General features: G+C 34.3%; 2 protein-coding genes and 1 pseudogene across 2 annotated transcripts; 2 read left to right on the top strand and 1 right to left on the bottom strand.

Annotated features, from left to right (window-relative positions):
- The first annotated feature begins 1995 nt into the window (after positions 1–1995).
- Positions 1996–2691, top strand: LOC148927491 (secreted RxLR effector protein 161 pseudogene; annotated as a pseudogene).
- Positions 2692–5617: 2926 nt separating this feature from the next.
- On the bottom strand, positions 5618–9166 carry LOC125192587 (S-adenosyl-L-methionine-dependent methyltransferases superfamily protein). The gene is made up of 7 exons (XM_048090206.2): positions 8517–9166; positions 8258–8422; positions 7925–8107; positions 7240–7834; positions 6831–6943; positions 6521–6741; positions 5618–6184 (listed from the first exon to the last, which is right to left on the bottom strand). The coding sequence occupies exons 1-7, from the start codon at positions 8760–8762 to the stop codon at positions 5872–5874; spliced, it is 1836 nt and encodes a 611-aa protein (XP_047946163.1). The 5' UTR covers positions 8763–9166; the 3' UTR covers positions 5618–5871.
- A 5208-nt stretch (positions 9167–14374) lies between these two features.
- Positions 14375–17659, top strand: LOC125192588 (E3 ubiquitin-protein ligase RGLG2-like). Its single transcript, XM_089056614.1, has 11 exons — positions 14375–14790; positions 15521–15605; positions 15695–15835; positions 15935–16048; positions 16135–16232; positions 16331–16410; positions 16488–16593; positions 16684–16811; positions 16906–17101; positions 17197–17253; positions 17347–17659. The coding sequence occupies exons 1-11, from the start codon at positions 14641–14643 to the stop codon at positions 17425–17427; spliced, it is 1236 nt and encodes a 411-aa protein (XP_088912740.1). The 5' UTR covers positions 14375–14640; the 3' UTR covers positions 17428–17659.
- Positions 17660–21380: the final 3721 nt, after the last annotated feature.

The following is a 21380-nucleotide window of genomic DNA, read 5'->3' as shown; positions in this document are numbered from 1 at the left end:
TCTGGGAAAGGGGTGCGTGCTAAGGATTTGCTAGAGTTAATTCACACAGATGTGTGTGGACCGTTTCCAACTCAAGCAAGAGGTGGTTATTCGTACTTCATAACTTTTACTGATGATTTGTCAAGGTATGGATATGTGTATCTTATGAAACATAAATCCGAGGCCTTCGAGAAATTTAAAGAGTTTAAGTGTGAAGTTGAGAAACAACTTGGGAAAAGTATCAAGACTCTTCGATCAGATCGAGGAGGGGAATACTTGAGCCGAGAATTTCTTAATTACTTGAAGTCACATGGAATCCAGTCAGACTGGACACCTCCTGGTACACCTCAAATGAATGGAGTATCTGAAAGGAGAAATCGAACATTATTAGATATGGTTCGATCCATGATGAGCTTCGCCAGTCTCCCTTTATTCCTATGGGGCCATGCCTTACTAACGGCTATTTACATTCTAAATAGGGTTCCCTCTAAATCAGTCGATAAAACACCATATGAGTTATGGTGTGGCAAGAAAGCAAGTCTTAACCATATCCGGACCTGGGGTTGTCCAGCTTTTGTTAAGAAAATGATGACTGATAAATTGGAAACTAAAAGTGAGAAATGTTATTTTGTGGGATATCCTAAAGAAACTAAAGGATATGAATTCTACTGCCCTGGAGATCACAAGGTGATAATCTCTAGGAATGTGACGTTTCTTGAAGACAATTATGTCTTAAGGGAACAAGGTCACAACATTGTAGATCTTGAAGAAATTCAAGAACCACAAGATAACATTGAGGATGAGGTATTGTCAAATGGTTTGAACAATAACTCAGTGGGAGTTTTTGATGATCTATTGGGAGGGGAAATTACTCTTAGAGAGGACCTTAGAGAGACTCTCGAGGGACCACCTCAAGACAATGAGATGCACCAAAGACAAGATAATGCAATAGTTGCATCACCTCCACCTCAAGAAGATCATAGTGATATTCCTGAACCTTCTCACATACAGAATGAACAGCCTGAACCAGAGCAAAACCAACTCAATAGGCCTAGAAGGACTCGTCGTCCACCTGAGAGACTGAATCTAATGGTTGAGAACCAAGATGATGAAGTTGATTTAGATGACGATGAGCCTAAGACCTATGCCGAGGCAGTGTTAGACACCGATCGAGAGAAGTGGCTTGAAGCCTTGATATCTGAAATGGACTCGATGTACTTCAACTTAGTCTGGGAACTAGTTGACTTGCCAGATGGGGTTTACCCTATAGGCTGCAAATGGATCTTCAAAAAGAAGAGAGATGCAGATGGCAAAGTACAAACCTACAAGGCTAGGTTAGTGGCAAAGGGTTATAGTCAGCGCGAAGGCATTGACTATGATGAAACCTTTTCGCCAGTTGCTAAGATCAAGTCCATTAGGATATTACTTGCAATTGCTGCATACTACAATTTTGATATTTGGCAAATGGATGTCAAAACCGCATTTCTCAATGGAGAATTAGAAGGCGATGTCTATATGACACAACCTGAAGGTTTTGTATCGAAAGAAAGGCCGAATGCAGTGTGCAAGCTAAAGAAGTCCATTTATGGACTTAAGCAAGCTTCGAGGAGTTGGAATATTTGTTTCGACAGAACAATCAAATCGTTTGGTTTTGTCAGAAGCAAAGAGGATCCATGTGTTTATAGTAAACGCGAAAATGGAAACGTCGTATACCTTATCATATATGTTGATGACATCTTGATTATGGGAAGCGATCGTTCCATGATGCAATCCGTGAAAGAGTGGTTGTCTAGATCCTTTATGATGAAGGATCTGGGTGATGCTTCCTATATCCTTGGAATTAAGATCTATCGAGATAGACCAAATAGGATGTTGGGATTATCACAATCCACATACATAGACAAGTTGTTAAGGCGCTTCTCAATGGAGAATTCTAAGAAAGGTTTTCTTCCTATGGGACATGGCATTGTGCTGTCAAAGAAGGATTGTCCTTCTAATGACAAAGAAAGAGACAACATGAAAAGGATCCCATATGCTTCGGCTATAGGATCTATTATGTATGCCATGATATCTATTAGGCCAGATGTGGCCTATGCGCTTAGCATGACAGGCAGATTTCAGCAAAATCCCGGTGAGGAACATTGGAAAACTGTTAAGACTATTCTTAAGTACCTTAGAAGGACTAAAGAATATTTCTTAGTCTATGGTGGACAACCAGAGTTATCAGTTACTGGGTATACTGATGCTAGTTTCCAAACAGACCATGACGACTATAAGTCTCAGTCTGGATATGTTTTTATCCTCAATGGTGGAGCAGTGAGTTGGAATAGCTCCAAACAAGGTACAACTGCCGATTCCACCACCGAAGCCGAGTATATTGCTGCATCTGAAGCTGCCAAAGAAGCTGTTGCTTTGTTAGAGTTCGTTAAGGAACTGGGTGTTGTTCCGAGTGCCAGTAGTGCAATACCTTTGTACTGTGACAACACTGGTGCTGTTGCGCAAGCAAAAGAACCCAGAGCTACGAACAGGAACAAACATGTTCCCAGAAGATATCATCTGATCAGAGAAATAATTGAAAGAGGCGACATAAAATTAGAAAGAGTACCCACTGATGATAATTTAGCTGATCCTTTCACTAAACCGTTATGTATAGCAAAACTCAACAAGCACTTTGAGAGCTTAGGTGTTAAGCATGTTGGTAGATGGCTTTGAATCAGTGGGAGTTGAAATTTTATATGTCTTAGAAACATTTTGTATTGAGACATTATTACTTGATCACATTCTATGAAAATTTTATTTTCTATGGGTTTTGTGCACTTATTGGAATAATTGTTTAAATGTTTGTCTTTATTCTAAATATTTGTTCCCTTGAATTGTGACTGTCGTTAATGGGGTGAGACGTTAATGATATAGTATAATTCTAAAATAGCCCTAACCAATGATCATCAAGAATGGGATATTGATGATATGTTATAGGTTAGCATGGGGTTTGCATCACATTCTTCGAGAATGTAGTTGTTCTCACAGCTATGAGATATTTGATACTCGTGATGGACACATGGTATACTTTGGAGAGTATTGGTATACCCTACTATTAAACTGTTTTGTTAAGTGTCTACAGTTTATTAGTGCATGAAGTATGTAATAGTCCTTGGATCTGAGGTCATTACACATTTTGTTTGTTGAGTGGTGTGCTTTGATCTTGTCCAACGCTTTGCCTCCCAAAGGAGGATTGAGACACGGACCTGTGTTGGGTGTATCATAAGATAAATGAAAATGGTAGTTGAGCCAAGATTGAGATTCATTCCTCGATTAGAATTTCGAGAGAACACTCAAATTCTCTATATTAATTGACCACTAAGTCATTGGCCAATGCGAAAGATATATTCAATTAAAGTAATTGAATATGATCTAATGGGTCATTTAATAAAGATGAGATAAAGTGATTGAGCTATTTGGATGACACATAGCAAATCTTAGGCTCAATCGGGTGGTTCGTGAATGAAAGGATATTACTATAAACTTTATGTAGAGGCTTGTTTACCGAATTCACGTAAACGTCCTTCATATATCGAGCTACGCTGCCAACGCAGTCTAGGAGTTTTGTGCAGACTTCGATTAGATCGTCGTCGATAATGAGGGCCTAAAGGGTCACACTATAAGTGTATTTTGATCCGCTCAAGGGTACAAAGTTGGAACTGCGTATTATATCTAATGCTAGTCCAAGTGGGAGATTGAAAGGAAATGGGCTAGAATTAGATTAATATGGATTGCTTAATTATAGTTGGGCTATAATTATATTAGTCCATAAGCCCAACAATCATGAAACCCTAGTGACTCTTCATCTATATAATGGTTATTTATTCTCCATTGTGGAAGAGAAGAAAATAGCGTAACATTAGAGAGAAAATACGTAAAGCTTTGTAGAGAGAATTCCTAGCATTCTTCTACGGATCAATTGCACCGGGATAGTTCCTGCATCGAATTGGATTGCACGTGGACCTCGATAGTAGTGGATTCAACTTGCAGGATTCAATCGCAGAAGAAAACAACACAACAAGTAAGATTTAGTTCCGTTGTGTTTTACATGCTCAACTTGCAATATGATTATGAATCTAGATCTGTTATTCTTGTATGCAAATTTCCGCTGCGCTCATTAGATGATTACAAGAATTCCCAACAAATAAGCCTAACATGTGATTTAGACTTCCTTCGGCAATGACGAAAGAATGTTCAAGTGAGAAGAGGTCTGGGTTGTGGCGGCTCCGATCAGTGGATCTGCCACTGACCCTCAACTCGCCTAATACTTCGATAGAATTGACGGGATTGGAAATGCAATGTTGATAAATGAGTACTCAACGATGCTTGCATAAGATACGTTGTTGATGATCGATGTGAGCAATAGCATCAAGAGCAGCTTAATGTACTTCGAGCCAAAGTTTTCGAAAGTGATTTTCAAATTATGAACTATTATTTAATTATTAATTTTGTAATTTATGAATTTTAATTAAATATTCTTTCAATTTTAGTTATTTAATTTTATTTCACAAATAACGAAAATTGATAATTGGGTAATAATATGAAAAGGATGAGAAAAAATAAGCACTGAGTTTGTAGGTAAAAAATAAGGATGAGTTGTAGGTGTTCTAGTATGATTTCGGATTATAGTAGAATGACATTTGAAAAAGATTTAAGTCTAGTATGATGGACGTCCTTAGGAGTATATCTTAATTGCAAGAAATTAGTAAATGTATTGTTGATTGCGGCTAGGGAGGTCAATGTAGCCCGTAACCTGTGAGCTGACCTGAATAACCCGCCAAATTTATAAGGTTAGGGATGAAAATTTCTAGCTCGATAAAATTACAGCCCGATTAGCCCGCACCAGATTAACCCACAACCCGTTAGGGCCAGACCCGAAAATCCGATGGATTGGCCCAAAAACCCAATAAAATTTCTATCGTTCTATTTGTTTGACTCTAATTCGACACTTCATTGGTTATTTTATAATATAGATTACTAAAAAAATAACTTTCAATTTTATATACTATTAAATATATAAATTATATATTAAATTTTTGTTAACTTAATAATAGATAAATAAATTAAAAACTTCAAGTTCACTAAAAATATATATTTAAATTTCTAAACATGCCTTCAAATTTCTTGACGTTTATATTTTATTTTGCATAAATCTCAAATATTAGTATTTGATCATGTTTATGTTTGAGTTTAAGCATATAGTATCTCAAATTTAATATAATTAAATATTTTACATTTTATAAATATAACTTATTTTCATAATTATTTATTGGATTGATCGCATGTTAATTTTATCGGTAGCAACCCGATTAACCCGTTGGGCTAGCCCGAAACCCGAGCTTTTAGGGTTAGGGTTGAACTTTTATAACCCGAAAAAATTATAACCCGATTAGCCCGCATCTGGTTGACCCATAACCCGAATAAGATTGGCCTGAAACCCGATGGGCTGGCCTGATTGACATCCCTAATTGCGGCCTTAAAATTCACAAGGTTTACTTTGTTGAAGACAAAAACTTTATTATCATGGAGTATATCTTTTTGCTCAAAGAAGGAAATAAATCAGAAATTGCTAAACAAACATCAATCTGAGAGAGAGAGATGATGAAAGGTAACACTAAGATGTCAACTTGATAGAGAATACAAAATTTCTAGCTCAACCCTTCAGAGTTGGGCTATTCTCGATCACACCCAAACAGAATATAGGATGAACTAGAACTGCATCTATTGCGTTATGCGAAGTTCATGACAACACAAATGTAAACAAGCTTGGATGATGATCTAAACATTTCATTACAACCATGCAGTTAGTGAAACAGGGATCTTTGAAAAGCAAGCCATTTACCGCTGAGAGGGTTACACCTTTCTAATCTCCTCCCACAGTCGTTTTCTTGCAATCAGAACGCGTTCCTCACCTCTGGAGAGAGCATCGCTGCTGGGCTCAACCTCCGAGGACCATTTGTCCCACTTCAGCGAAGCCAGGAATTTATGTACATAATTGATCACGGAAGGTTTGTCCCTGATGATAATGAAGCCGTCAGGCCTTAGTATCCGGTCCATCTCGATCAGCAAATCCTCGAAGCTGCAACCTCTCTCCTGGATCTCTGAGAAGACGGACCAGGCGTGAAGCAAGTCGTATGTGCGAGGATAAGTTGAAAATGACTCACACCTGCATATGGATGGGGAGACGTTATCAACAACTCAGACCAAAAACAAGGAACACGTCTCATAAAAACTTGAGCAAAACATGTCCAACAGAGTCATAGATATCTGGATTCAAGCACATAATACACTGTAGACACAAACATAGATGACTGTACGAATCGTAAAGGGAAGCAAACATTGTAGACACAAACATAGATGACTGTACGAATCTTAAAGGGAAGCAAACATTGTCATCCTCATCTCAAGAAGCATTTAAGTGTTTGCTTAACATTACAGTTTAGGTTTCATCATGGGGTGCGGTTTAAGGAAGCTAGACAGGTTTATGATATAGAATGTGTACCAGTCATGCACCGATCCAATCAAGCCTCGATCATAGACTATCTTCAACTTGACTGACGCATTTACTGGAGCAACGTTCATGACCCAAACATCCTTGTCTTTAAGAGCTGCAGCAAATCCCCCAAGATTCGAGTTCATGTCCATGACATTTCTTATTGAGTTCCGCTGCATAACAGATTTCATCTGTTTCCAATATTCAGTCACTCTGCTCTGCCACACATCCTGTATCACATAATTATAACAAGGTGAGACCAAAATGAAAGAAAAGATTCCCCATCTAAACAGAATCGCAAGATGGGAGTAAGCCTTACTGTATCTTTTCGGAATGCATCAGCACTTATACCGATTTCTTCCAGTCGAGGAGATGCAGATGTAAGCCTCCGAGGCCAAGGTTCTAGAAATGTTCCCTTTGTCTGATGCATTTCTGTGCTCCCAAAAGAAAGTGGAATGTCAATTATGGCGGTAAGTAAATAACACTATGCCTTATCTTCGACTTATCCCTCAGCAAATTGGTTAAATTTTCACAGCTAGTTAATAATCACATCAACATAAAACTTTCTTGCAAGTAAAAGAGCACAGGACTATTCTAATTAATTTATAGTTTTCCATGCATGAAGGCGATATTGAATGACGCGAGTGAGGAAAATAAGCCGCCAAGGCAGCACCTATCAAATAACATATCCAACATGTCAGTGAAAGGGTTTAAATGATTACACATACTTGCTGAATAGGGAGTGATGCATGCCTTCATAGGCACATTCCATGCTGCATCTGGATCGTCATCCGAACTGCAAAGTTTTGGGAGAGTTCCATGACTTCTTCTTGTGTAGCAATTATTACTAGGCGGCTTAGCCCATATCACTGTCTGATCTTTCCTCACGACGACTCTCCAGCACATTCTTCCCAGAAGGTCGTGCATAGAATTCCAAATTCTTCGATTCTCCACATCATGCGCATAAGCTTCAGGTGACGAGTAGACAAAATAGCCTCCCGGCCTCAGTAATCTGTCTAGTTCCAACAAAAGCAGACCATCCCTCTGGAGCCAATCTATCCGGCAACGGGAGCAATGAGCCAGCTCAAAAGACCTACTAGGGTAAGGTAGTCTTTTTGTGCCCAAAACACCTAAAGTTGCAGGAATGCCCCTCTCCAACGCAAACTGTATTTGATTCTCGTGAACATCATTAGGGGCTAGCGACATGGCTATGATATTCAGTGGGAGGAGATACGCGCCAAAACTTGCAACCCCACATCCCACATCAAGAACATTCCGGATATGGCCACCATTATCGAGCCTTTCACCGGGAAACTTCAGCATCTACATAAAAGCAAATGAGTAGTTACATCTACATGGAACAACCAAATTATCAACAGTGAAACAACATTATAGAACGCTGTAAATGCGCACCCCTGCAATAGCCGCGATGTATTTATCTGCTCCATAATGAAAATGAGTTCCTCCACCAGGGAACTTGATCTTGTCCCCTTCCACAACCATCCAATTCTGATCCGATTTTTCCTTTGCAAGATGTGTGTGGGGTATGTTGGCCTTCCAAACATGATCCCTACTCGTGGGCCATCTAATTGGGATCTGGAGTTCTAACAGAAAATTGCGTTGGAATCAAACTATTGAAAGAAAATTGCTTTGGAATCAAACTAATGCACAAATTTCAACTAACAAGCTGCATCAATTTTTATAAAAGAAGATCAAAATTGGGGAAAAGGTGATACAGTAACAAACCTTGTAGCCAGCTGGCGGAGGAATCCGGCAATTGAAACGGCGCTCCGGCGGCGGACAATGCCGCTCGTAGTGCTCCATCAAGCTCAAATTCACCTTCAGCCTCATCTGGTAGATCAAATTCCTATCTAAACACGGAATCAGCTCCGAGTACCTCAAATCACAAACCTGCAACACAAAATCCAAGCTCGTCTCAGAAGCTAATCAACAAACAGCGCCGAATTCAACACTAAAACGGCGTCAATCAACGCCGGCTCCTTACCGGAATGCTCTTCGGAACCTCAGGATTCCGCTCCTCGTCGTCGAACAATTCATCGAAATCCTTCTTCACAAATCTCCCCGTGACGGGGTCAACACCGAAGTCGTCGAATGAGTCGTCGCCGCGTGGCAACCCACCGGAGAACCGTGAGCCGTACAGCAGGCAAATTAGCCCTAGAAACACTAATAGCCCCATGAATGCATACTTCAGCAGCTTACCCGAGCGAATAGCATCCCCCTTTGGCTTCATTCTATGCTAACTTTTTAATTAAAACAAAAAATTAAACAGAAAAAAAATTGTCCAGTTATTTGCTGAAATTATTGAGATTCTAAAACCCTAGTGGTGGATCCATTGCCACGGCGTGAAGCGAGAAGATATAAAATGACTGGAGTTGATTCTATTGAGAGAGAGAGAGAGAGGTATCTGATTTGGATGAATGTTGGGGAGAATGAAATATATGGTTGGAGAAAGGGAAACGTGGGGCGTTGGAAAAGAGGAGTATTTATAGGTACCTTGGCGACGACGGCGTTGGACGCCGCCGTTTTTCGTGCTCTAACACAAAGGTCTCTGGCTGCTTAGTGTGTCTGTGATTCCATGGAAGTTAGAGTAAAGTGAGAGGAAGAGATGAGATTGGATCCCAGGCTGAATTGCCTTTTACAAATTATTATTACTAATAATTGTCTATACATTTTCAATCAAATATTACTCCCTATAATACATACGAATAAAATAGATAATTTTTTTATAGGCCGTTAGTATTCTAGTAACGTTTTAGATGATAATTATATGATACTTTATACATATTCTTTTCAACTAAAATAATCACATAATTCAATAATTCACTAAGTCTATTATTTTGTCTAATAAGTTAAACACACTTATATAATTAGCTGCAAATCCATCATTTACCATTAGAAAAAGAAAAAAAAAAAAAAAAACGAACAGTCATATTGAAAATTTAAAATAATACTAGTACTCCTAGTATTTTTTTTTTCAGTTGTGTGATTGTTTAGCTATAAGTAGAAAACGGACATCATAGCCTTTTGGGTTATGTGGATTATTTTGGTCAACATTTAGTTGGATTGGGTTGATCCCACTTGAAATAATGAACGAATCCAGTATATATCTCCATTTGAATCGTCAGAAATAATTGAAAAATAAAACATTGAACAATGACGGTATCCCGTATCCCTGCAAATAGACCAATTAATTTTTTAATGAATGCTTAATTATGAGTTTGAACTTTTGCTAAGATGATTTTTCTATACTAATTTTTTAATAATAAAAGATATTTGTATGATATTAAATCACATAAAATATTAAATACTCCATCCATCTCACAGAAATAAGCTATAGTTCTTTTTTTTGGGTCGTTTCATAAAAATAGTTCATGTTTATTTATAAAAAGTTTTCCTTCTCTTTCATTTTAACATATACAAGCTCCACCGTCCAATACTTTTTAACTATTTTTCTATTTCTCTCCTATCAAGTATTAAAATTTGTATCACCATCAAATAACCTATTTTTATCGGATAAAACTTGAAAGGGTGTATTCGATTAGCTACAAGTATGTCGGCCACTGCTACGCGGCGTACTGCACTTATCTTTATGGAAAATGCTATGTAGCCATAGCTGACCATAATAGGATATAATGGTCAATACACATAAGAAATAAATAATAAATTACTAACTCTCTTTAACGTCTTGTGTATTTTTACCAAATAACCTTTTTCTCAATATAACTAATGTACTACTGAAGAATCGAAGAATCTAACTGATTATGGAAAATGGCGTCCGGGAAGTGGAGTTGGAGGCATAAAAATTAATTTTAACTTAATCTTTAGTTTAGCCTAATTTATGTATTTTTAGACACTTTCATCATACTGTTTAAAATCACAGAACTTATAAATTAATTATATTTCAGTATTATCAATTACTTTAAATATGTACTATATTATAATATTAACATACTCCTATATTAGTACAATGGAGTGTTAAAATTATAGTATAACTAATCAGTATAAAAATTATAGTACAATGGAGTGTTATATTATTTAATATTTTGATTTATTAGTTATATTTATTTAACCGAATCAAATATTAATTAAAATTTCTGATTAAATAATTAAATTTTTTTTATAAATAATTGAATTTGAGCCGTAATATGTCTCAATGTCCAGTATAGTATATATTTCTTGACTAGTAAGTATACTATACTGTGACATAATACTACAATGTATAACACCACTATATCATGAAATATTACAAAATCAATAATAATATTTTTTATATAAAATTATATTATGATATTATATTTTCTCCATCCCAACTAAGTTGTGTCAAAACTTTTGGGCATGGCGATTAAAAAATTGTGTTAAAAAATAGGATAGATGAATAAAATAGGGGAGATAAAAAGAGATAGTAATGTAGATGGTGGATCAGAATAAAGTAAGAGTAATTAAATGTTTTATTTTTGGTTAAAAAAGAAAATGACTCGATTTAGTTGGAATATCCAAAAATAAATACGACTAACTTAGTTGGGACGGAGGAAATATATATAATTAATTAATTGATAATATCAAAATATGACATTATATTTTAACATTGAAATACTCTTCCTCGAAAATAATATTAAAATAATATTTTTATTATTACTAATATTTATAAGTTACTTGAATATTCTGATTAAACGTATTTTAAATCAAGATTATTTAAAATTAAAATTTTAGTCAGTAACTAAAATTTATTAGTTGGATTCTACATAAGTAAATATATTCTACTATATAAGTATTTAATGTTTAAGGATAAATTAGTCTTAAAAAAATTGTTAAGGCATAAATTTCAACAATAGAGCATTTATTACACAGAATTTTAATAATATTATAAGATTATGGCTGGCCATAATGTGGCCATTTAGCATCACTCTATTTTTATTTACCTATTGTCTAAAAGCTAGAAAAATGGATATTGATTGATTGTACATTAATTTATGGAAAAACAAAAAAAAATTTACGTGTTTTGTTTAGGTTTGGTTCTTGTAGAAATAAATGATAACTTACCAAATTATCAAAATAATACTTCCTCGTTTGAGTCATGTTTTTTTGATAGTCCTATTATAGACTTCTAATAGTTTGAGACATTTATTTTTTATAAAATTCCACATAATTATATAACTTTATTTTCTCTTATTTTACTTTTCTCAACTTTATTTTTTATTACTTATTTATGCATCAATATTAATGGAATTGTGGGAGTGATATCTAGATTAGATTTCTATTAATGGTAAAAAAAAAAGTTACTAATAATTTGTGAATATTTAATTGAACATTTATGTACGATATTATTGTGGAGGTAAACAATATCTCATATTGGAGAATGATTGCAAACGTATACATGGGCTACCCCAACTCCATTAGTATGAGACCTTTTGGTGAGTGCTCCAAGAGCAAAACTGTGAGGGTTTTGCTCAAAGCAGACAATATTATAAAGTTCGAATGTGCACCGTCGAACTCTTACAACTATAAACTGCCATTGTTTCTCATCACCATATCAAGAAATGTTGAACAATTCCTACTGGAACCGTTATTTGTCATTTAATAACGATTTTTAATTTCATTACTACAGCGATTTTATTTGATTAACCATGTCATGAATGCATGTTCGAGAAAAAGAGTGGAAGAGTTTATCGAGAAAACCAACAAGAGGTTGGGAGGCAGAAATGATGAATAGATACACAACAACTTTGATCCAATGACATCAATCTCTCTGTATTCACAAATCTTCTTTCCTCAGTTTTTGCATCAACAAAATAAGATGATTTTGAAGTTACTAACTTCGTTAACTTACAATGTAATTAAAAATATAACGCAACAACACAATAACATAAAAATGTTAACACATGACATTTTTGATATTTTAATATATTATATTAATATTTTAATGTCATAATTTTAATACACTATATTGATGATATAACACATTCAATATACGTAAATACTGTTAATTATTGTTTTTTTGCCTTCCCATATCGATGAAAGTGAACGAGACCTTATATGGGAGTATAGAATTTTATCTCCTATTGGAGATGCAACTATACCAATATTATATTTTCAAGAATAGGGTTGCATTAGTGTGCTAACTAATTTACAGTAATAACTAATAACTTTCAATTCTATGTATTAAAATTATCAACACAAAGACATAATTATATCAATACAACATGTAAATTTAAATATCAATATAAAGACATAAGTTTATCAACACAAAAAAATTGATAAATTTATGTCTTTTATGTTGATATTTTTAACATACAAAATTGATATTAGTTATTAGTTATTACTGTAATATATATCCAATAGCACACTAATCCAACCTTTGATCACTCACTTTCAAAGAATAATGGAATATCTCTAATATATATCCAATATACATCTAATACACATCTGCACTCGATCACGCACTTTCAAGGAATAATGGAATATCTCTAATATATATCCAATATACATCTGATACACATCTGCACTCCTATATCTTTGATCTGTATCAAATATACATCCTATGTACTTTTCATATTATAGACATGTAATATGATATGATTCATATCCTCATTATTGAGATTGGTTAGGCATCCTAGAAAAATTGGCTTATTCAAAAATCATTTTTTTATACCATTTGATAAAAAAAAAAATCAGTATTGTTAATTGATCTATTGCAAATTAGATAGTGGAAAATGAAATGGATAGTATTTTTTTTTACTAAAGAGAAAAAATCAAGGGACTTGGATTTGCTCAATTGAAAATTTCAAATTCCATAAAAAAAAAAAATCCAAAAGTACATAAAAATATAAAATTTCAAAAATCTAATATAAAAAATCCAAGGCCAAAATCTGAAAATCACGTATCAAACACCATTAGAATAGTTCATTTAGTTTTATCATACTTATAATAATAGTACATTTTAATTATACATATGTGTCATGTATGTACGCAAATATATTTTGGATTTCGGATTACATCCGATTTTTAAAATTCCAATCCAATTCGAACCATAAGTTTGATAATCCAAATCAAATACTATAAAAATTTAAACCGAATTTTCATATTTTCGAATTTCAGATATTTTGTTATAATAGCATGAGTAAGCAGATTTAAATATTATTACTCCCTCCGTCCCTGAAAATTTGTCACCTATTTCCTTTTTCGTGCGTCCCTAAAAATTTGTCACCTTTCACTTTTACTATTTTTAATAGTGGACCCTACATTCCACTAATTCACTCTCACTCATATTTTATTTTAAAACTAATATATAAAAGTAGGACCCACATGCCACTAACTTTTTCTAACTCACTTTATATTATAGTTCTTAAAACCCGTGCCGGGTCAAATGGTGACAAAATTTGGGGGACGGAAGGAGTAAAATATTAAGTGAAAGTTGACATGCCTTTTTTGTACATGAAAATATATTTTGAAAAATCTAGAAAATAATTATGGATATGCACTGATTACACAGGTATTCGGTTTGGCACGCCATGTTCATTGCTTTAAATTGCCAGATAATTTCTTCCAGCCATAGGAATCTTAACCGGTGCAGTTGATTTCACGGTAATTTGCTTTGGTAGTGCAAAAATGGAGATTTGACTGAAGCTTTGGTAGTTTTTTTGGCTGGAATTCCAAGTTTTCATTCAACATACGGAACGATTTTCTGATTATTTTAGGTTTTTCCTGTAGACTGTAGTTAACTATGAATTTCCTGCGTTTCCACTTTTCGTCATTGATTACATACTGTTACATTTATACACAGAGAGAGACGTCTCAAAGCGAAGTCGGCCGCCGCCGCTGTGGGTAATGCGAACACGTTATTGAATATTTAACCCACCGATTTGGTGCTATATAACTAATTTGAATAATTTGCAATGTGCAAAGTGGCGCTTACTTTTTGCCGTCTGAATTAATTTACTAATTTTTTTTTAAATTTTGTTCTGCCAACTTGCATTGGGCGTTTCCATTGAATATTCGGTGCGATTCAATTTTCTTCAGGCGTTTGGAGCTCTGAAATTGAGACGAGGTTGTGTTGTTTCTGTGATTATTGAGGATTAAAATTAAAAAAATTTACAAGGTCGATTGAGTTGATGGGGAACAGGAGCTCTGGTTCTGAGAATCGGGGGGGTTGGGGACAATCTTCAAGGGCTCCTCAGAATCATCCTGTGCAGCATCAAAGCTACGCAAAAGGGATAAGGGATAAAGGGATAAGAGACTATTCTGTTTATCAGAAAAATCAATCATAAATATTGGGAGAGTTTTGCTGGAATCTGGAAAAGACCATTGAAGCACCTTTGAGTCATAGGCAAAAATTGTCTGTGCATCGACACATTATTTTGTGGAAATTTGAACATGCCATCTCAGTAATTACTATGATAAAAGTCATTAGACACGATGAACTGTTTTACATAGGAGTGGTGATTGATGATTTGTGTAGGTTTTTCAGAGTGATATTATTGAAACCATGTTAGCCAGAGTTTTGGTTGTCCCAGTGTAACATAAGTTTGTGGAGTTTGCATCTAAAATAGATGCATTATTTTTATTTTTATTATTCTTATTATTATGGAGTACAAATATTAATGTGGAAAATTGGCTATAAATGGTAAAAAAAATCCTAAAAGTTTCAACTGAAAAGAATATTTAGACGATTGACATGCTGATGTTTGTGAACAATTGAAATAAACAGAAATTATGCTGAAGTAGAATGATACATGTGTTTTGAATTTGAACTTCTTGAGATTTCTGTCTCTCCCTCTGTTTTCAAGTTGTTGATGTATGTCATCAAATATAGGTATTCCTTATCTTTTTTACGTCATATTCCAAAGTTACATAATTTTTGTTGATAAAGATGATGCTTGTGTTAGTGTTTTGATTTTTGTATAATTTAATTCTGTTGTTACTTTTCTGAATCCGTTTTAAGTCTATTTCTTTCTTAGAAATGCATTAACTATGAAAATTATATTTTTCTAGGTTACTGAAGCTCTAAGACATGAGGGTCTTGAATCTTCCAACCTTATTGTTGGAATAGATTTCACTAAGAGCAATGAGTGGACAGGTTCAGTTCTCTCTTTACTTTTTAGATAGATATTTTAATTAGATGCCGGATCATTTAGAGAAATATCTTGAATTCGACTCCGTCTCCAGGCAGGAAGTCATATAATGGTCGAAGCTTACATCATATTGATGACCGTCTGAATCCTTATCAGCAAGCAATATCAATTATTGGGAAAACCTTGGTGGCTTTTGATGACGACAACATGATTCCGTGTTTTGGATTCGGAGATGGTTAGTGCACATTAAACTTGTGATTACTCATAAGCAGAATATAATTGATTGATTCACCCGAAATGTAATCATCGGTTCTTGTAATATTAATGTTGGCAGCATCAACTCATGATCGGCATGTATTTAGTTTCCGTCCTGATGGAAGATTCTGCCAGGGATTTGAGGAAGTCTTGAGTTTATACAAAGAAATTGTTCCTACTTTGAAACTTGCAGGTTAGATATCTTCATCCCCATCTTATAGAGCCTAGTATTTGAATGCTTTTTAATTTATGGCTTGCTATGTTTCCATACTGCTTCAGGTCCGACATCTTTTGCGCCAGTTATTGAAATGGCTGCAACTATTGTTGAGGAGAGTGGAGGCCAGTATCATGTTCTACTGATCATCGCAGATGGACAGGTAATATTTCCAGTACCTTTTACTTAAAAGCGCTCTTTTCTTGTAATATCGGCTCTGACGAAGCATTTCTTAGCAACCAATCATATTCATATTTGTAGGTTACCAGAAGTGTTGATACTCAGAGTGGGCGTTTAAGTCCACAAGAGCGTCAAACTGTTGATGCAATTGTTAAAGCTAGGCAAGTGTCTGGCAAGATAAGCAAAATATGTTTTTAACCTTCTTGATCTTAGAATAACGTTTCTTTAATTTTTGCAGCAAGGTTCCTCTATCTATTGTTTTGGTTGGGGTTGGAGATGGCCCCTGGGACATGATGAGGGAGTTTGATGACAACATTCCTGCTCGGGATTTCGACAATTTCCAGGTCCATTGCATGTTGTAATTTGTGATATCTGAATATTACTACTACTTACTAATATTTCTCTTGGCTGACTAAATTTTTGTGTTCTCCCAGTTTGTCAATTTCACAGAAATCATGTCAAAAAGTGCACAGCAATCCCGGAATGAGACAGAATTCGCTCTTTCAGCACTGATGGAAGTCCCAAATCAATATAAAGCAACAATGGAGCTTAGTTTATTAGGGTAATCATTGCTCTGATTTTGTTTTACTTGCTCATTCTGATACATTCATGTGCTAGAGTTTTCTATTAGTTTAATCCTTATTCGTGTGATTTAGCCGAAGGAATGGGAATGTGCCCCGTCGGGTTGCCCTTCCTCCTCCTGCCTGTGGTGCTGCTTTTGGTTCGGTCTCAAATCCCTCAAAGGCAACGAGCTTTCAACATAGCTCAAGTTCATACGTTGCTCACAACTTTGCTGCAGATACTACATCTCCTTCTCCTGATGCTGCTACAACCTCTCTTGATGAAGACCGGGTATGAATCTCGCTATAGAGTCCCTCAAGTACTACAAAACAATGGGAACAGTGCTTTTTTAGATTCACAACTTATATTTCGTTTGGGTTTTACAGACATGTCCAATTTGCCTTACTAACCTGAAAGACATGGCCTTTGGTTGTGGTCACCAGGTATAGCCATCTACCCTTGTATTATTACTAACAGAACGAATCCAAGCTGCTACACGATTTATTGATGCATGCGATTGCATTTCTTATTCTCAGACATGCCGTGATTGTGGCCAACCTCTTGAACTATGCCCAATCTGCCGCAGTAAAATCAGGACCAGAATCAAGCTCTACTGAAGTTGATTTGCCCCGTTGCTCGTGTATCGACTTCATAGCATTGAATTTCTTCAGTTTCTTGATGCATGCTAGCTAGTTTGTTCATGAGTGTTTGTGCATAAATTGTGGTTGCCATATCTTTATTCTTTTTCCTGGTAAGTAGTAGTATTTCATATACAGAGATTGGTGAGAATGATATCAAGCTTAATCATAGCCTTGGGTTAGGAGTTCAATTACCTTGATTTTTTCAAAATTCTTTTTTAATATTACTTTTGATAAAAGCTTTGTTATGTTCTTGGAAACTCTTTGGAAATTAGAGTTTTCATGATTAAATTTAGGGGTGGCAAATCGTGCGTGTCGGGTCGTTATCGTGTCGACACGATAACGACACGAACACGATAACAACAAACACGAACACGACCCGTTAAGAAAACCTCAAACACGAACACGACCCGCTACCCTCAGACACGAACACGACACGAACACGACACGAACCCATTAACGACACGAACCGTTTCGGGTCAACACGATACGAACCCATTAATGACACGAAAATAAGTATTGAAAAATGAAAATAATAAGAATAATAATATTAAAATATTATGTGTTAATAAGAATAATAATATTAAAATATTATGTGTTAACGGATAACACGACACGAACACGCATTGTTAACGGATAACACGAACCCGACACGAACACGACACGAAATTTTCGTGTCCTTAATGGGTCGACCTGATAAGGACATGAACACGATAAGCTCTGACCCAAACCCATTAATTTTGTGCTGGTTCGTGTCGTGTTATCGTGTCGTGTCAAAAATTGTCAGCCCTAATTAAATTGATTGAAAGAGAAAAGGATTTACTACTGCGGTCTATTTATTCTTCTGTAAATTTAGTTCAGTTATTTAATTCGCAACTTGTGGACTTGTGGTAGTAACGCGGTAGAACTTTTTATAATTTTCCATTTAAAAAAATACTACTACTACTACTCTTTACTCTTCCACCAAAACACAGCAGCTTGCAATAAATATAAAGCAGATATATTTACGTTCAAGATTGAGAAAAAATAACATGTTAAGCCTTTGCTTAATTATTACTCCAAATCCTTCCCAAATTCTATAAAACGTTTTCAGCTTTTGTTGATTTTGCTTCAAATATTACTCCATCCTATACAAATCTAAGACGTTTGATGCTTTTGCAGAGGATTGAGAAATATAAATTGACACCAATTTTTAAAATTCACGCATATCTCTGAGATCTAGTTCATACTCCAATAAACTCAAGAAGCCCAAAATGGGGGTAAAAAACAAAACTTCCAAACTATATTTTCAACAAAATGCATATTAAATGAGGGAGTTGGAAACTGAAAACTTTAATGGGAGAGAGATAATTCATCTTGATTGAAACAAAATCAAAAGCCTAAAATATGTTATATTTTGGGAAGAAGGGAGTACATTATACCATTATCAGATGCAGATTTAAGGACGAAAAATGATTTATAATTTGTATAGTATTAAAATGAGCTTTATATGATCCAACTCCAACCCCAACGATATAAACAAGATAAGAATGAGAGTATCTTTACGTGGTCGATTGCAAATCCGAAACTAATGAAACCAATCAATTCATCACAATAAATGCACTCAACAAACACCAAACCTAATAACCACCTCTTATAATCACAAGCACTAGCAATACACACACACACTACTTATGTGAATGAACTGTTTGTTAGAAAAGGACATCCCATATTTATTTTGTCCTCTCTCTTGAAAACTCAAAGCAATATTGCTTCTTGAATGGCCATGGCCTCGAATGCCAAGGTCTCATACCAGCGGCTAAGGCACGAGGCTTGGTTCGACGACGACGACGAATACTACGACCTCCGCGAGAAAGTGATCGGCAGGCTGAGAAGCTCAAGACTCAAAAGGATTCACCTCAAGAAAAGATTGAGAGTGAAGATCCCAAATTTGAAGAGATTGTTGAAAGTAAAGGCAAGATTGGTGAAGTTTGCATGGAAAAAAGTGTGCAAGAGATTGAGGGAAAGTCACTCTCATTTTGGTGAACTTTTTGCTGGGAATTATCTCTTCTTGCAGGTCAATCCAACTCTCAATTCATCCTACTCAATTCCTAGGATTGCCTGATCTATCTTGTAATTCTTGTTTCATTTTCTATTTTTTTTGTTTTACTTTGCTTATGTAACATACACTATTTTAATTGGTCTACCTATTGATTTCTCATTGCATAGATAGGAATTGACATAAATTATGGAATAAATATGAGTATGTAATCCTAGTATGGAGACTTATTAGGATTGTCTGCTACTCCTAATTTAATTAGTCGGTGGTAAGAAAAATGTAAGTTGTTATTAATTACCATTTGGTATAAAAGTTATATGGTTACTTTTATGAGTTGAGTGACTTTGTTTTTCAAAAATCATATTTCATCCTTTGAGTTACAATTCAAAGGTAAACGCATTACCAATTACCAATACTCTTAAAAGATTTATAGTAATTAACAATATAATTAATGTATGGAGTAGACTGTGAAGTAAGAGAGAGGATGAGAAGGGTAGTTAAATTAGTGGTAGTGGATAATATGACTCACATTATTATTAGGCCATATTTGGTTGCCAGGATTCTGTCTGAGAAAGTAATCTGATTCCTTAAATTTTAAATTCTTGTGTTTGTTTCAATTTTTAATCAAACTGGGAAAGTAATCAGAATCCGAGAACAAGGAAAGTTAGTACAATTTTCCAGGATTCTGAATCCTAGCTTTTCTTAGTTATTCTTTTTCCCAGTTTTAGGATTCTTTACCTATATAATGCATATAGTATAGTTTTATTATTATTATTATTATTATTATTATTATTATTATTATTTAGAATGTTTTAAAAATAATTTAAAAATATAAATCATACTACTTAATTTTAGAAAATAAATAACTATGATTAAAATTATCATAATTATAACTTATTTTATAATAATTCATAATTTATTAAATAATTAAAATATAATTATATAATATAAATCGTATGATAAATAATAATTATTATTTTTATAAATTAATAATTAATCAATAAAGTTATAGTGTAATTTTCATTTATTAAATTTATTCACGTATAACATCCTTAAATATTATAATTATAATACTAATTATTATTATCATTATTATTATTATTATTATAAATGAGTATAATATTTCAAACTATAATTATATGTATTATTTTATATTATGCTAGATAATCCATATTTAAATTATCCATTGTAATAATAAATATAATAATATAATTATTTGTAATAAATAGTTTATTAAGAATTTTATATTATTATTCTTTTTTATAAATAAAAAATAATAAGTATATTTTTAGTTTGGTGTTTAAATTAAATATAAATTTAAAATCTTGATATTTTCCAAACACGGGAAAGTAAAGTTACTAGGAATCATATTCCCGGGATTCATTTTCCCAGGAATTATTTTCCTTGCCAACTTTACTTTCCCGTCAACCAAATATGACCTATTATTAGTGTTTTTTAAATTGTAATGGTGGACTATAATAATATAAGTTGAAAAAAAATTAATAAATATGTATAATGAGTTAGAGACAACCTTCTACGAATAAAATACCTATAATTTTATGGATATCGAGAAAGTATTGGATTAGGGATATACAATAATAATACAACCACCAAGTTTGTGATGGTATTGACTATTGAGTCATCCCAATTCGATTTGTATAGATTATTTACTTGGTCCACGTCTAGAGTTGAACAAAGGGCCCCTCTACTTTATTTTGTTTCCCTTTTCATAATAAATGCAAAACTGTTGTAATAGTGGGCTGGTGGGAATTTAAGGCTGTCGTATAGTATTTTTTAATTAATTGGTATAAATAAGTCATTTTATTTGACAGCGTAAACTCATTTATGAAATAGAATGCTAGATCGTACATCTTTTACATCTCAAAATTTGGTA

This window comes from Salvia hispanica, chromosome 4 (assembly GCF_029641045.1).
Source record: "Salvia hispanica isolate PSC_SH4W2 chromosome 4, Shi_PSC_v1, whole genome shotgun sequence".
NCBI classification, from domain to species: Eukaryota; Viridiplantae; Streptophyta; class Magnoliopsida; order Lamiales; family Lamiaceae; genus Salvia; species Salvia hispanica.
This window is presented reverse-complemented; position numbering and strand designations above follow the sequence as displayed.